The sequence below is a fragment of the Trichoderma evansii genome, assembly GCF_050947405.1.
Source record: "Trichoderma evansii strain SZMC 28006 chromosome Unknown GGI43scaffold_11, whole genome shotgun sequence".
Classification (NCBI taxonomy): Eukaryota; Fungi; Ascomycota; class Sordariomycetes; order Hypocreales; family Hypocreaceae; genus Trichoderma; species Trichoderma evansii.
The window spans coordinates 347,728-363,976 of record NW_028145195.1 but is presented as its reverse complement, the minus strand read 5'-3'; the positions used below and the strand labels follow the sequence as shown (position 1 = coordinate 363,976).

The following is a 16,249-nucleotide window of genomic DNA, read 5'->3' as shown; positions in this document are numbered from 1 at the left end:
TTACCAGGGACTTTAGAGTAAGGCTCGCTTACATTTAAAAGCGTAGGTCACCTTTCCAGCTTCAACCTCATCATTTTCCCGCAATTAGCAAATCCAGCTTCAGCCTTATCACGAATCTTTCCAAGTTCGACCTCATCATTTTCCGCAATTAGCAAGTTCAGCTTCAGCCCTATCACGATTGTCAGATTATATAGCTCAATGGTCTTCCGGGGATTGTCCCTTTTTTGCGTTTAACGATATGGCTTCCTCTCTCTTCAAGCTCTTAGGCCTAGGGCCCAGGAGATCCGCGCCGCCAATCGTGCCGACAGATGAGGTCGTGCCAACGCATCTCTTTGACGACACGGGAACGCTGCGGGGCTTTACTTTGATGTGGACCTTTAGATTTGATGAGGTTCTCGATGCCGATAAGCTTGGCAATTCGCTTTCTGAGCTCTTCCAGATGGAAGGCTGGCGGAAGCTAGGCGGACGAATTCGACGTAGGGTAAATGGCGACGCGCTTTATGTGTATTAATGAGAATTACCAGCTAACCGGCATTGATCAGCCTGATGGATCATCCGAGATCCATATCCCATGCCCCTTCACAAAGGAGCGACCGCCACTCTATTTCACAAAGGCGGCATTCGACATGCGCATGTCGGAGCACCCCGTAGCATCCAAGCTTCCAAGTGTTCCAGACAACGCGAAGCCGACAACGTTCCCAAGTCCTCGCAACTATCAGTCATTGGGCCTTGGGCCTGGGTCGCCAACTTGTTTCGATGACTATCTTTATTCCGATCTTCCACAGTTTGCTCTTCACGTAGTCAACTTTACAGATGGAACTCTGGTCTCCATCAACTTCAATCATATAGTCAGCGATCTCTCCGGGCTCGCAGCCGTCATGAATGCTTGGCAGCTTGTACTTGCCGGAAAGCCAGAAGCAGTGCCTCCATTCAAGGGCCTCTATGAAGATTCCATGGCCGGTCTTTACAAAGCGGAGACAACGGAAAAATACCTGCTGGCCGACAAGCAGCTTACGGGCTGGAGGCTTGCGGCATTCGGACTGCGGCTCCTATTTGATTCCTGGTGGAATTCCCCAATCGATTCCAGGCTGGTTTGCGTCCCCAAGAAGACAATGGATGCTTTTGTTCAGGCAGCCAGAGACCAGCTGCCAAAGGTTGTGGGGAAAAGTGATGATTCAAATTCGCCTCCATTCATCAGTGAGAATGACATTGTTGTAGCATTGGCCACCAAGGCAGCCGCCCAAAACTTGCCCCCAAATCGCCCCATTACTTTCCTGCAAGCCGTTGACCCTCGCAGCCGCGTCACGTCAGTTTTCGACCAAAACGCCGCATATGTCTGCAATGCCCCTGCTGCAGTCTTCACATTCTGCAGTAGCCAAGAGGCAGTTGATAAAAGCATTGGCGAATTGGCGCTTGACGGACGAAAGGCTCTCCTGTCGCTGCTTACAGAGGAACAAATGAAGGCCGTGGCTGTGTTGGCAGCAAAATCCATGGCAGCCATTGGAAATCCTCCCATGTTCGGAGAGAGAAATACGGCCTTGGTAGTATCTTCCAACTGGAGCAAAGCCAAGTTTCTGGAAAAGATAGACTTTAGTCCAGCAATCGTCAAGAGCTCGGAGAGGAATCACCCTGGAGGGAAGCCGGGTCATCCTGTTTATTACCATTCTCAGAGCATAGAGAAGGGCACCTTGACTACAAACGTTGTCGTGATCCAGGGGAGAGACTTGGAGGGAAATTTCTGGATGATTGGCGATCAACCAACTCATGCCTGGCCAGCACTGCTAGCACAGCTGGAGAAGTATGCATAGGTCGAATGAGAATCCCAGGTGTTGTGGAGAGTGCCAGGTATCTTTTTCATATTAAACGCCCTCGCTTGAGAGCATGCTGAGTCTGTTTTTAGTTCAGATCAACCATATTAATTGACTTTATTCACAATTCATCCTCAGTACTTGCCTGCTGCTCAATGTGGGTATTTGTTGCCATGATTCGTGTTTTGAAATGCTGTTTTTCTGATTTCTGATCTATTATATGTCTATTAAATGTCTAAAAGTACGAAAGGATGGGCATGGCCATTGCAGCTGCTACCAGGAAGAGGCTTGCAGAAGCCATTCCGGCACCATTCTTCTTGGAGGAGCCAGTCTTGGTAGGGCTAGCAGCAGTGGTGCTTCCCTGTGCAGGGCTGCCGGTGCTGGCGGCTGCATCGCCAGAACCTGTAGACTGTGCGCCATCAGATCCAGATCCAGAATTGGATCCAGAGCCGGAGCCGGAGCCGGAGCCGGAGCCGGAGCCAGAGCCAGAGCTGGAATCCTTCACGCCTGCTGCAGTAATAGTATAAACAGTTCCATCGCCGCCGTTTGTATAGCTAAACACAGATCCACTAGCCGGGGCTGTTACGGTTCCTGCAACGTTGCTCAGTGTGGCCGTTCCACTCTTGGGAAGGTTGGTTGGTTTGTAGTAGGTGCTGACTCCGTCGATGGAGTAACTGAGGTCAGAAATACAGTCGTACGTATCCAAGTAGCTGCCGCAGGTGTCAAAGGGAGTATCAAGCTGTGACTCGAGTTGCGAAACATTTGAGAGTCCAATTAGCGTGGGATCGGTATCAGGGCAGATATTATAGAACCTGAATAATGATACATGATTAGTATAGAGTGGCAGAAAGAGAAGAGAGAGAGAGATTCGCAAGCTTACGTTGAAAGAGCTCCACTAATCTCGCAGCAATCGCATCCCTGAATTTGCTGGACATTTTGGGAGGCATCGGGCCCGTTTGCATTATTTGAACATGTGGCTGTTTCTTGGATGGCGTCTTGAATGCCGAGGAAGACCAAGCCTAGGTTGCAAGAGCACGCATCGGCAGCCTTACTGGGGGCCGGAAAGTATGGCACCGGCAGCTTGGCAACGGGGCAGTTGAGGAAATAGTCGATGATGTATTCTTGATATTCGCACTCCCAGACTCGGTTCCAGCAGGATGCCGAATAACAGTTGTAATTATCAACATAGTTCTGGCAGCCGCAAGCCAAGATTTCCTGCTGGCTGTTGTCCTTCTTGGCCTGGGCAAGACATGAGCTCAGAGCATCATTGGCCTTGCTTTGGCAGCTCTCGAAGCCAGATGCATCAGCACATCCGGTGCTGGTCAAAGTGACATCGGTTGTAGTGGCGAGAACCGCGGTAGAAAAGAGAGGAAGCAATGCTAGGCGATACATGATGTGCTGTTACAGTCCTCGACGCTCGTACAAGTAGATGAAGCAGAGGAAGAATTGGAAAACTGGAAAAGAAGCTTAAAAAGTAGAATCCAGCCAAAGTTCGACCAACTGCAAGCAGCAGAGGAGACACGCCCTTCTCATCATTTCGACAGCCTGTCCGCTCGGCCTTTGGAGTCAGCCTTAGACTGCTTCCACCATTACCCAACTGGGCCAGCTGAAAAAAAGGCTCCATCACCAGTGGATACCCGCGTTGACTGATTTCCAATTCTGAAAGTCCCCCATACCCCAAAGAGCTGCTCAGGGGACTTTGGAAGAGCCGCATACATGCCGAGCGATCCGTATTCCGCACTGAGGCCATTATCAAGGTGGCCGGTGGTACGACCAGATGGGCATGGCTGAATTCACCGAAGCTACAGCCCCCAGATTAGCGAGTTGGTGAAGGCCACGAGATTGGCCAGCGGAGAGGGGCTGCAATCTTAGGCGATCCCCATGGCGTATCTGCGTTCCTCGACCAAGCCGTTTTGGCGAATACTAAAGCGTTGGCTCGGCTGAGGCGCGCGGAATTTCGTTTGCTTGTGTGTATTTGGTATGGGTTCGTTTGTTTTGAAGGCCGCCTATGGATATAGCGAGCGGATATAGTGAGCAGTTAGCCTTGCCTCTTGGGAGCCCAAAAAAAATAGGACGATGCTTGTCATGTTTACGAGATGAGCGATCGGCATTGCAATCGTGGAAACGAGGCGAGTACGTTTTGGCTGAGTCGCAGGATGAATGATGTCTCTGTCTGTGTCTCTGGCTGTGTCTCTTGCTCTATCCTGCTCGCTGTAGCTGCACATGATCTCGTCCTTCTCGCTCCCGTATTCGGATCCTTATCGATTAGTCGTCGGTATCATACGAGCAAGCTGCAGCCATACTCTGGCATGTCTGGTGCAGAGACTTTTCGTATCGCATGCGTTTATTCTGCCTCGTCTGTGGCGCTGCATGGCATTCCGTGACAAAAGCTCCGTGGATTTCGGAACGTCGGATTCTTGGGTCGCAATATTGGCAGATGGCCGCTATTTAGGCTGTAGATTTTAGGTTGCGGTGTGCGATGGGAGCTTATCGATATTTTGCCATTTCGGGCAGCATTACCCGGGGTTGGTGAGATTCAGCAGAAAAAGTGAGATTTGACAGCTGGGTAGTGGCCTTTATATAGCGATGCTCCACGCGAAAGCTGCCGAAATTTTGAGAAACAGAGGCGCTATATATCATTTACGAGCTGTGAAGAGCGTATATATGGTGGCTGTTGATCACTTGGACAATTAAACTTGGATTTTAACTTTGCATTAACCATGAACGATCAGCTCTCTAAAAGCTGCTGAGATAATGCATGTGGATCTCATGATCAGCGGATCCGAGGATATGCTGCTCACTTACTCACCAACTGCATTACACCCTTCAACTAAATTTCTTTCCATAGGTACAGAATGACTAGTATAAGCGCTTTATGAGAATGGAATGAAATTCATCGTCTGAAAACTAAAATGGGAGAAAATTGACAATCAGAAAAAAGTTCCAGTATGAGAAAAGGCTGATAGCAGCAATGACTCTAGAACAAACGTATGAATAAAAGAGTCTTTTTTCATTCAACAATCGCCCTGCAAAATTCAAGATTCATAGCCCACAGAATAGAATAATCTTGTCATCATTTTTTTTTTAAGTTTGCTCAATTCACCTTCTCCTAGCTTACTCAAGAGAATAGCTTTGTTTTGCTCAAGACGATGTCCGATGTAGGGTACCTTGAAGACGTCAAGCTTCTAAAACAGGTGCAGTGGCCCACCATCCTGTAAGGACTTGAATTTCGCCATCCACTGAATTACAGGCACCATGTACTGCGACCGAGCCAGCCCAAAGCGCATTGCTGGAAATATATCATGATTTCTTGGTAGATACTGGATACAATATATTATACCTAGACACCTGCCTGGGTATGAATGTATCTATTAATACCTCAACTGACATGAACCTGAGCCGCCCCGACCACCTAAATCCCGGGCACTTTTTACCGTAGGTGTACCTCAACTGACCTGACAGGGCCTCAACTGACCCCAGGCCGCCTACCTGACCTGACAAATGCCCCGCCTTTTCAGTGTTTTTTCGACCTGAGCTGACCCCAGGTCTCTAGCCTCTGATTGGCCAAAGACCTGTTTTTAATGGAGCTGGGGTCAGTTGAGGTGTCACGTCAGGTCAGTTGAGGTATATCTACGTGTATCTTACTAAGGTAGTATGTATCTATTGATACCTCAACTGACATGAGCCCCAGCAAGCATATATCAGTTGAACTACCCCGGTAACTTTGAAAAAATGGAGATTTAGTCAGGTCAGGTAGGCGATCTGGGGTCAGTTGAGGTCGAGCTCAGGTCAGTTGAGGTACATGTATACATGTATCCACGTAAGACCGGCTCATGGGCTTTGTTATAGTGGCCTGTACACTGTAATACAGAGCGTTATGCGCTGTATCTGATACCAAGACCCGTGCTTAGTTGACGTAAGCACGGCTTTGTACATGTAAGCACGACGCCTCATGTCAATTGAACTTTGAGCTCATGTCAGCTGAACTGCCAAGTGGATACATGTACATGTAGCATTGTATAAAAATCGACCAAGGCTATTATCCTTATAAGGCTTATCTATCTCAACATGTGATGCTAAGTACCTACCTACCTATCTTTACCATTTGAGCTGTAATGTATTTCCTCCTTGCTGTCAACGGTTAACGCCTAACTCTACTCGTTGGCTTAATGTTCGAGTTTTCGCTAGAATGTACATGGTCAACTCGATATGCGACAATTGGGAGTGTCTCCAGCTAGAGATGTCAACAGATACGCGTTTTTCAATTTTGAACACTCAACAATATAATTTCCACTATGGCAGTAAGGGATAACCGTTACATGAAGAAGAGTGCATTCGACATCTACAATCTCAACTCAACGATGAGTGATTACCATATCGAGCGCTGATAGAGTTGGCTGCTTCGTGGCATTCTCAGAACATATACCTCTAATTTCACTCGCCGAGAGTTTCAATCTCAATGTGATATTGTCCTTTATTGAAAATATATACAATTGCGGCTAGTCGCACCATAAGGCGCGCGCATATTGCTTACCTTCAATTTAGTCATTCTATTTCTCATCTATTGCGAGACGCTACCGACTATGTCTGCATTAGCCTTTAACTCTAGACCACAGGCAATAAGGTGGGCCCTTCTGACATACCAAGTAGTCATCCCAAAGATTTGTCAGGATGCAAAGGTGGGTGATATATAGAAGAGAGATACATGGCGAAAATTAAACTTGTTCGATGCTTCTAGAATACAAAACAATTCCTTCATCACGCCGCTTATACTATTAATCCAATTGCAAGAAGATTTTCATGCCTTGTCTTATTTATCAGTGGTGGTATTTTTCCCCATCGCTGTGTATCAAGCAAAAAATTCGCCAAGGCAAAACGTCCAAAGATGAAACTGCAATTCATTCACCGCTATCCAAGACTATATATATATATATTTTTCTTCTTCGCACGCCTAAAAGAGATGGATGAAAAAGGCGTAATACAATCATTTGCAATTGGTGGATTTGCGTCTTATTTCCTCGCTTGTCTCGGGTGCATATACAATTGGTGGATTTCTTTGTCACCATTTTTTTTGCCCGCCTCAGGACCCATCAGACTCCGTATTCGGGCTGACATCATGTTGGCTTTGTTGTTGCAGCTTACAAAGTCATGCAACTTAGACTGACAACGCCCGCAGCATAAACCATATTCTCGCTCTCGTTGAATAGATTCCAAATCTAAGAATAGCTATAGATGCACAGGAGAGCACAGTCATATAAAGACCATTCAAAGACCACTTCTTCAATCTCAACAAGCAGCACTTCTACCTTATTTTCACATCAAACCTTCACAATGTTCAAGCTCAATACTGTTCTTCTGGCGGCTACCGCTCTTTTCATTCCCAGTGCTTTAGCTGGAGAGTATGTCTTGACTGATGTTAAAAATCAATTACCATAGAATATGGCTAATATCGCTATTCATCTATAGGGAAGTGCACCTTGCTAATTGCGGCCCCAACATTGGCTCGACTTATGCCAGTGTCATGGCTTACTACCCAGATGACTCCCAGGCAAACGGACCACCGCTTTCTCAAAACATAGCCTCTCCAAACCCCCAATCACAACAAGTTACTTGGGAAGGGCACTCTATTACCGGTAACTTTGCAAGTGGGAACTCTTTTACCAGTAATATCAACTCCGGAAGCTTCAGCCCTGGCCAATATGCAGGAAGTGGCCACAATGATCAGCGAAACTTTGCTTGCTTCAGGGACAACAACAGGCAGCTCTGGCGAGCATCAGATGCTTATGCTTGCTTCAGCATTTACTACTGCCTTGATGCCTAATTCATACAAATAATTCTCAGATAGTAATATATAATATTACTGTCATTTCTCCATTTTAAGCAACCTTTTCCCGTTGTAGAAATTTGATTGAGTTTTGCGTAGCGATAAAGCTTTAAAGTTATTTGTAACTATAGGTGCTGTAGGTATCTATAGAAGAGAGAAAAGTTACCTAACTGAATCAAGTTGGACGCGCCGATGAACCCAACGTAGAAATTATTATGATGTCAGTGTTGTTGACGTTGCAGTGGTGTACGTAATGCTAGCGTTGTGAGCCGATAATTTCAATACTTGGTTTCAATTTGTTATACCCGCTAAGACAATCCATAGCGGAGATATCTGCAGTTAACAACCTAAAAGCCGGAAGGATTTGCCTTGTAGTACAGGGCATATATACTTAAATAGCACTTCAACTGACAATGTAGGCTGAACAGTTTTCTTGCAATTCTCTATATAACCTTTAATGAAGCTGATCTGACCATGGCTCCAACACATGCCGCTGCTATTCTCCCTCAAAAGGGTGGTCCATTTATAGTCGAAGAGCGCAACACCCCAGAACCTGGTTCGAACGAAATACTGATTGAAGTCAAGGCTGTGGCCCTAAATCCTGTCGACTATGCCCAGCGAGACTTTGGCTTCCCTACTGTACCCAGTTATCCTACTGTCATCGGATCTGATGTAGCTGGGATTGTCGCCAAGGTAGGCTCCGGAGTGTCAACAGGCCCTGCTCCAGGCACCCGAGTTATCGCTTTTGCCTCGGGTTTCTACCACAATGGCTCGCCAGATCACGGTGCCTTTCAGAAATATGTCTTGGCTCAGTCAGAAGGCGTCGTTGCACTCCCTACCAACCTTTCGTTTGAACAAGGCGCTGTTTTCCCCTTGGCTGTTTTGACTGCTTTAACAGCGTGGACAACAATTGGCATCTCGCTCGATACTCAGTATACACCGCAAGATAAGCAGGCAGTGCTAATCTGGGGTGGCGCGAGCAGTGTGGGCACTTTTGCTGTTCAATCAGCTAAATTGCTGGGCTTTACAGTCTATGTAACGGCCAGCTCTCAAAACCACGAGTACATGAAAAAGCTCGGAGCGCACGCCGTCTTCGACTACAAGGATAGCAATGTTGTCTCTCAGATTGTTAGTCAAGCTCAAAAAGATGGCGTCAAGCTCAACACAGCACACTGCGTCGTCAAAGAAGGCTTGCAGCCAACGCTAGACGTACTCAAAGAGACGAAGGGCAATGAACCAGCCAAGGTTGCACATTCACCTGTCCTGCCTCAAGATCACCCGACACTGGACAATACTACAATTTTGTTTAACTTCCCGTCGGGGGATAAGACTGCCAGGGACAAGCATATTTACCAATGTTTCAATGGCTGGCTGGCGAAAGGTCTCAAGTTGGATACATGTACAGTTGTTCCCAGCCCGTTTATTCAGGTTGAATCCGGTGGTTTGGAGGGTTTAAACTCTGCGTTGGATAAATTAAAGGCTGGCGTTAGTGGCGCTAAGATAGTAGTTCCGATATAGCAGCCTGATATTCTAGCATATAGGAGTTTCGCTTTTTTGTTGCCAAAGGAAACCCTAGTATGCTGTGAATATGCCATCTACATTTAAAAACTGTCGTCTTTGCATTCGAGGTTGTCCGATTGTTGTCAAGAAGTAAATCATGAGCTCGGTTAGTCACTCGAACCATCGCCGTTACTATATTAACCTTTTGTAGCCCCCGCTTTGGTAGAATGCGAAGCCTCTCAATCTCCCTGCATCGCTCCCGTCTGTGGCAATAAGTTTTCACATTCGGAACATGTAAACTTGGATCTTACCAAATGGCCGTTGCGCCTGGAATGTAGATGATTGCCCATTGAAAATCGGCGAGTTCCTTTCTTAAACCAATGATAGAGAGTACTTCTAATAGTCTCTTGAAAGCATGGCCTGAGTCTCACTATGTGACGAAATGGCAACTACATCTGTCGAAAGGCCTTGCCAATAGTGTAGCGTATCAGCGCTCAAGTCTATAAAATGCCCATTCCCACCCTTTCCACCAAATATATTCATATCTCTTTGCGCATCTAATTACATGATTATATCATCAAGCAACCATGAAATTTGATCTCGCTTAGTTGGTTATTCTTGCTAGTGCGGCCATCGTTTAGGGAGGATGTTTGGAGCATGTAAGATTTGCAAACAGAAAGTGACGTTGACAATAACGTACTAATATAACTTGCAATCTGGGGGGCGAAATGCGGAGGATGGTTTCAGGATGACTGCTGCAAGCCTTATGAGTGTCTTAACTCCCAATGCAACGTAGGCTGCCTTCTCTATGTTCGACAACCTAATTAATACTTGCTAGCATTGGCGAAAACCCTAGCCTAGGTAGCCTAGTTACCATATCGCTCAATACCAGTTATGTGCTTTCGAAGAGAAGACCCTTTAGTTGTCATTGGGGCTTAATAATTATACTGGCCGGTGGAAAGCTAAATACTAAATTGAATTGAATATGTAATACGGCCATCAGATCCACAGATGTTGCATATGTAACAAACTGATATCAATTCAAGTCTCGAGCTACCTGTACGCTATACCAACCCAAGCGAGAATGAAGTGGATGATTTGTAGTATGCTGTAAGTGAACAGTTTGCTTGATAATAAAACTTAAGAATCTAGCTAGTTATAGCTATGTACTTAGATGTAACTAAAAATAAACGGAAAGCGTATGCAATGGATATTGTTTGCTGAATTTTCTTGAAACGTTTTGATTTACTGTAGCAAAGCCGCCGTATCGAGGACTTTTATTATATAAAATCGTGAAGAAAGCAGGTAGTCACGGTATTGGCTATTACTGTGCGAATTGTTCTCCTTCTAGCTGGTCTTGGACCTGCCTCAAGGATGAATCGTCGAAAGCGGCGAAAGGTTAGTGATGCTATGGAGATTCGATTCTGCAAGATGCCAAATATAATTAAACTGTCTGTCATCTTTGCTCTGAACCTGGTCCGCTTGTTTCATTTGTAAATCTCCAGATCGGCTTGCCGCTCGAGTCGTCGCCATCGCTCTTTTCACCTGGTACCCCCGCCTTGATAGAATATGAGTCCTCTTGATCTCCATGTTTCATTAAACTAAGATGAGTACTCTTTTGTCTCAATAAGCTAAGATGAACTATACTTAGGACTAGGCATGATCTACGACGATCCTGTTTCACATTCGGGATACCGCAAACTTGGATTAAATTTAGTCTTCACGGCTGGAATGTAGACGATTGATTATTTGAGATTAGAGTGTGTTTTGGACAAACCAATGATACGGCGTATTTTAATCGGGTTTATGAATATCCATGGTATGAACTGAGTGTTACCGGATGACAAAGCACTGACAATGTGAGCTGGACATTTATGCTCTGGCAAGGTCGTTGTGCGCTTAAGGATTCATGCTACCCTCGTAACCATGAGAGACGGCTATATGGTCGTCCAACTGACTCGTTTATTCTGTTTGTTATCTCTAGAATCGTATAGCTAATCAGTGCCAGGTAGCTCGCTTATGATGTGAGACATGAGGCTAAGATCGTCTATCCGAAAGATGCGGGGAAGAAGATCCTATGAGAGAGCCTATAGCTGTCAGCATCGGATAACTCTATCATAAGCCTATTCCCCCCCCTCGTAGGATCCTGTCATGTGATGCCGCTGCGCCTCGTTATTCCTCAGCTTAGCTCGAATTCATTCATCATCATCACATAATTCCAGCTTCCAGTCTCATTGCCCTTTCGCATTCGAGCTTAAAGTTTTTGAGAGTCTAGACTTTTCTCCTTGCTCTTTCGTCCTTTCTTTCATGATCCCATCCTATCTCACCCTGATCCCTCGCAGCCCCCCGGCGTATTCGCATAATTCCATCGCCAAAGACTCCCATATTAAGCAACTATGAAGTTCAATCTCGTTTATTTAGTTGTTCTGGCCAATGCGGCTATTGCTCAGAGTGCCGAAGAATATGAGAGAAGCGTAAGCTTTACAAATTTGCTGTAGATGTTAGCCATAGCTTGCTGATGTGTTTGGGAGTTTAGGACGCACATATTGAATGCAATGTGAGCTATCTTCTATATTTGCAAGAGCTTAATTATTGGCAGTATTGAAATTATCGAAAGTTCACGTGCTAATGTGTCTGGGAATTTAGGGCTTGCCATGCGGAGGAGATTAGATTTCTGACGATCCTCATCGTGAGTCGCTCCTATGTATGTGCAAGGCGAGCTATATTGTTCTAACACCTTGAGCTTGCACATTTGAAACAATGTAAGCTTGGATTTTACTCTAGCCCTTGCGCTAGAAATGTAGATGACTGTTCGGAGTATTGAGCATCTTGGCCAAATCATTAGTATGGAATACTGTAAGCAGAGTTAGGAAGATCCACGATGCGATTTCTGTTTTGACTTATTTAAACAAAAATCCAAAGGCAAAATGCTGGTAGCCTTTGATAAATAGCTCGCCGATGCTGTGAGACATGTGTTTGGGACCACCTAGATGGAAAATTCCACGCTGTAAAGGGTTGCTGTGAAAGCCATTAATCGCAAGCAATCCTGAAAGGTTTGTATGTGGATACAGGTTATACTTTAAAATGCCATCCGCATCTAAATCCCGTTGTATTTGCCTCCAAGGTCATCCGATTGTTAGTACGTAAGTCTTCGGCTCGTCACTGTCGCACCATTAACAACCCTGCCTCAATAAAATGTGAGTCCTTCTATTTTGTGTTTCAGTAAGCCAGAGTGAGCCTCACCCCTTGCATTGCTTTAATCTGTGATAATAGTTTTCCTACTCGAGACACTGAGAAGGTGGAATATATCACTTACCGCTTGCACTTGGAATGTAAATGAATACACTTGGAGATTAATGAGTGCCTTGGTGAATCTGTCAGTATGGAGGACTTATACCGGGGACTATGAAAACCTACGACAAAATTTTTCGCCGTCTCATTTACCAAATGTTGGATGATGGAATTGTGACTTAATGGTATGACTTACCCTTTGCTGTGTGACAAAATTTTAAACACCTTTACTAGACATTTTACGTCATGATCTCTGGAAATCGTGTAGCTGGTTCAGTGCTAGACAGTTCGCCGATGCTATAAGACATGGGCTAGGATCATCTAGCTGGAGAATGTATGGCAGAAGCTATGAGTAAGGCTTATATGTTGCCAGTATTCAGGTCTAGAAAAGGTATTCTTTCATGCCCTGTATTAATATTTTCCTGTATTCTTTTACCTATCTGCAGAATTATATCTTCAAGCAAACATGAAGTTCGACCTCGCTTATTTACTTATTCTGGCCAGTGCGGCTCTCGGCCAAAGCGAGGTTGAAGGTCCTTGTATCCCGCGTGTAAGGCCTACAAGCTCACATGAAATGTTATTGGTAATCTCATACTAATAGGAACTTTGGGCGAGGAATGCAATGTTTGGGACACTCCCTGCTGCTTGTCATATGAGTGCCACAACTCTCAGTGCACTTAAGCTGTCTTTACTGCATGTATGGGTCCAACCAGTGATTGCTAAAACCGTTGGAAACTCTATCCTAGGTAGATTAGTATCCATATCGCGCAATACCGGTTTTTTGCTGTTGGAAGAAAAAGTCTTCGGTCGTTGTATGGAGTCCTCTGTTAGAGTTTAAGCTCGGCCGGCCATTGGTGGGTTAAATGTAAAATTTAATAAAGTAATAATATAGTGTTCTCCCCTCCAATCTACGATATTATGTACCTATGCAATAGGCTGGTCCCTAGCTACCAATGCACTGTATTAGCCCAAGCGTGAACTTACTGCGCGATTTGTAGTATGATACAAATGTTCCATATGCCTACGATAGCCGTAAAACTGAGACATGAGCTAGATAGTCATAGCTATTTCAATGTTGGAGTAAATAGATGGCGAGCAGTGCATAGACTCATTAACCTAGTTTAGAATTTGCAATCTTCAGATAATATATGCGGAGAGAGTAAACTAGTCTCATCTACCATTCTTTTGTCATTCTATCGATTTATTGGCTATTATATATAAATTTCATTACAGAGTGAAGGAGCATGGCCAAAAAAGTGCTAATAATTCACCCAATAACAAGACCTGTATGATGGGTGCCATAGTAACAGCATCTACTAGGATCAGATAATGAGTAGATATTATTGATAAACGAAAAAATTGCAGTGAACTGCATAAGTATATATATCTTGGCGAAGTTCAGTGGCAGTGACATGGGTGATATATACATGTATATTATGCATGGCAAAGAGGAGGATAATGAAATTGGTAACTAGCTTTATGTCGCTAGTGTAATGCTTTATTGAGTTCCTTATGGAGAAACCGGTTTTGTTTTGTTGTGGTTACTCAGTGTAGCTAAACCAAACACTTTCAACCAATCTTCTGTTATCCCAGTCATAATGCAGCATCCATTACGCACACAAATACTTGGCTATAGTGGCTGCCAGATGCACATGCCCATATGGAAAGTGCTGCAAAATCAGGAATATATCAGCATTCATCTATATATGATCCCACAGGAAATCAGACTCACCTAACCACGGCAGACAAGGTTGATTGAATACGCCGCATATCACTTAAAACCATATCCCTCTCCCAATACACGCTTTCGTGCTGAGATCCTATCGAGGCAGCTCTGCTCAGTGTAGTCGAGGCTATTGTAAATCCAAGACACAGGATCACATCGCAGCGGAACCGAGTATTGGAATAAGTCGAAGTGGTCGAATCAAATAGCGTCGGGAAAATAATGTCTAGACTACCGTAGACTAAGGCAGTTAGGCACTGGAGAAACGGTCAGGGCATTTCCAAGGTGTTTTGTATGTTTTGGTGAAAGATGTACTATTATTATTATAAGGCAGTCGAAAAAGCTGAGAACATCGCATAATCGTTTGATAGAAAAGCACGCGATGAAGATGTAGAGACTTGATGAGACTAAGCGCGCGGCTAGGAGGATTGATTGTGTACACTCGGAGAGAGAGCGTTTTACTTGTTCCATCGCATATGGCTGTAGATAAATTAGGAAAAAGGCAGAGTATAGACTAATCGTTGTGAGGGTGTACTGAAGCTAGAATGAACTGGAATGAACTATCATCTCATCATAATCATAAACATCACCATAGCAAAGCTTCTCTTTCACAAGCTTACAATAAATCTTATGGCGGTATACAGTATTACCAGGATCATTCAAAGTGTAACAGCAAGTCGGGAGCGTCAAGCAATCCGCACCCGAAAGGGAGAGACGGGGGCGGATGGGCTGTTGACTGCGGTATAATGGCAGTAACGGTCACATCATGAATGGATGATTGGAATGTGTCATCAAAAAGGAGAGCATAGGATAGCAGTGCGCCAAGATCCACAAGTCCTCCCTCTAATGCGGTAACTTTCGCAACAAGAAACGGGCACTAACCCAGTAGGTTCGAAATCATCCCACATCCCACTAAATAGTGCTTCGTTATCCGCGTATTTAGTTGACTAGGGCCTGCCCAGCCTCGTGTGATTTGCGAGCCAGGGGGCTCTATGCTTCAAAAGTCCGCGGACCCATAAGAAAATCCTTGAAGTTTGCGGCTAAAAGAAGCAATTGGGGGTGATCGCAGCACCAATGAGAGGCGATGAATAACCAACTCTCCACTTTTATAATAACGAAGTAGAGGCCATCCCCCAGGTTTTTTGGACATTTTGACCAGAGGTTCATTTTACGAGGAGAGCTTTGCAGAGGGAGAGGCAGAGAACTGTTAGTGATGATATTTTGTTCCATCCAACACAGCATAGGCTGGGGATTGTGTACTAGCAATATTTTGTCCGAAAAAGAGGTTGATTTGGTATTAATATTAAAGGGTATATGTGTCCAAGCATCGGCTCTGCTAAACCGGACGTGATCTGAATCATGGTTTTGTTGCGGCTGTGGTAGAGGGTGCTTTTGAATCTGATCTGATTTCTGAAAGTTTCTCTGAGATTTCGGCTGTAGCCGTCTCTATTGATGGGATGCATTCATCACACTGATGACGGTCAAGAGTACGTCGCAGCTGCTCTTCACACCAGGCTAACCGCGCAAACAAATCTTTCGTCGACTGCCTCTTTTTACGAACAGGTGCTGGTGAGCTTGGCTGACAAGTAACCTTCAGCTGAATACGTGTAAGTAAATAAGAGTATGTTAGCGCGCTGTTTTGCCTTATTTTTCAAGTGGAGAGTTGTCGGATGCCGTACCTTGATGCACATGGAGCATGGACTTTTGCGATTGCATTTCTTCTTCCTTTTTTGGCACAGCCGACAGGCCAGTTTCCTCCCTTCATTCACAACCTTACTGGGAACACTGGTTAGGCCGACGGAACTCATAATTCTATCTTATAAAGCAAGAAAGAAAGATATGTGTTGTATGAAGACGTGAGCTAGCAGTCAAGTCGATTAGCTATTCTTCAGCCGAATGAGAGGTGTCCCGGTAAAAAGAAGAAGGTATGAGATGAAAATGAATAATAGTAGCTGTAATAGAAGCTACATCTTGTCTCAGGAGAAGCACCTGTCCCAGACGTTGTGGAAATCTCACATTTTGAAGTTTTTGTCAAGTGTACTTTGTAGAGTGAGAGATTGTGCTTGGATAACCAGTATCCGCCAAGACCCATGCATAGATCAA

At 44.9% G+C, this 16,249-nt stretch overlaps 5 protein-coding genes across 5 annotated transcripts; 4 read left to right on the top strand and 1 right to left on the bottom strand.

The window, feature by feature from the left end:
• The first annotated feature begins 113 nt into the window (after window positions 1–113).
• Window positions 114–1,918, top strand: GGI43DRAFT_55266 (uncharacterized protein). Its single transcript, XM_083209999.1, has 2 exons — window positions 114–481; window positions 543–1,918. The coding sequence occupies exons 1-2, from the start codon at window positions 239–241 to the stop codon at window positions 1,806–1,808; spliced, it is 1,509 nt and encodes a 502-aa protein (XP_083060120.1). The 5' UTR covers window positions 114–238; the 3' UTR covers window positions 1,809–1,918.
• A 7-nt stretch (window positions 1,919–1,925) lies between these two features.
• Window positions 1,926–3,552, bottom strand: GGI43DRAFT_55274 (uncharacterized protein). The gene is made up of 2 exons (XM_083210000.1): window positions 2,689–3,552; window positions 1,926–2,620 (listed from the first exon to the last, which is right to left on the bottom strand). Exons 1-2 carry the CDS (start codon window positions 3,198–3,200, stop codon window positions 2,044–2,046), a joined length of 1,089 nt encoding a protein of 362 aa, XP_083060119.1. The 5' UTR covers window positions 3,201–3,552; the 3' UTR covers window positions 1,926–2,043.
• Window positions 3,553–7,139: 3,587 nt separating this feature from the next.
• Window positions 7,140–7,629, top strand: GGI43DRAFT_384193 (uncharacterized protein; the record flags this gene model as incomplete). The annotated part of the gene is made up of 2 exons (XM_083203484.1): window positions 7,140–7,207; window positions 7,275–7,629. 2 exons carry the CDS (start codon window positions 7,140–7,142, stop codon window positions 7,627–7,629), a joined length of 423 nt encoding a protein of 140 aa, XP_083060118.1.
• Window positions 7,630–7,964: 335 nt separating this feature from the next.
• GGI43DRAFT_406113 (zinc-binding alcohol dehydrogenase family protein) lies at window positions 7,965–9,278 on the top strand. Its single transcript, XM_083206116.1, has one exon. It carries the CDS (start codon window positions 8,107–8,109, stop codon window positions 9,148–9,150), a length of 1,044 nt encoding a protein of 347 aa, XP_083060117.1. The 5' UTR covers window positions 7,965–8,106; the 3' UTR covers window positions 9,151–9,278.
• A 3,478-nt stretch (window positions 9,279–12,756) lies between these two features.
• GGI43DRAFT_406106 (uncharacterized protein) lies at window positions 12,757–13,272 on the top strand. Its single transcript, XM_083206115.1, has 2 exons — window positions 12,757–12,973; window positions 13,025–13,272. The coding sequence occupies exons 1-2, from the start codon at window positions 12,890–12,892 to the stop codon at window positions 13,259–13,261; spliced, it is 321 nt and encodes a 106-aa protein (XP_083060116.1). The 5' UTR covers window positions 12,757–12,889; the 3' UTR covers window positions 13,262–13,272.
• Window positions 13,273–16,249: the final 2,977 nt, after the last annotated feature.

Excerpts from the sequence above, each read along its gene's own strand:
- GGI43DRAFT_55274 (XM_083210000.1), bottom strand. The coding sequence starts at position 3,200 with ATGTATCGCCTAGCATTGCTTCCTCTCTTTTCTACCGCGGTTCTCGCC. Across the intron at positions 2,621-2,688 it reads ATTAGTGGAGCTCTTTCAAC|GTTCTATAATATCTGCCCTG; the intron begins GTAAGCTTGCGA and ends ATCATTATTCAG.
- GGI43DRAFT_406106 (XM_083206115.1), top strand. The coding sequence starts at position 12,890 with ATGAAGTTCGACCTCGCTTATTTACTTATTCTGGCCAGTGCGGCTCTC. Across the intron at positions 12,974-13,024 it reads AAGGTCCTTGTATCCCGCGT|GAACTTTGGGCGAGGAATGC; the intron begins GTAAGGCCTACA and ends TCATACTAATAG.
- GGI43DRAFT_406113 (XM_083206116.1), top strand. The coding sequence starts at position 8,107 with ATGGCTCCAACACATGCCGCTGCTATTCTCCCTCAAAAGGGTGGTCCA.
- GGI43DRAFT_55266 (XM_083209999.1), top strand. The coding sequence starts at position 239 with ATGGCTTCCTCTCTCTTCAAGCTCTTAGGCCTAGGGCCCAGGAGATCC. Across the intron at positions 482-542 it reads GCGGACGAATTCGACGTAGG|CCTGATGGATCATCCGAGAT; the intron begins GTAAATGGCGAC and ends GGCATTGATCAG.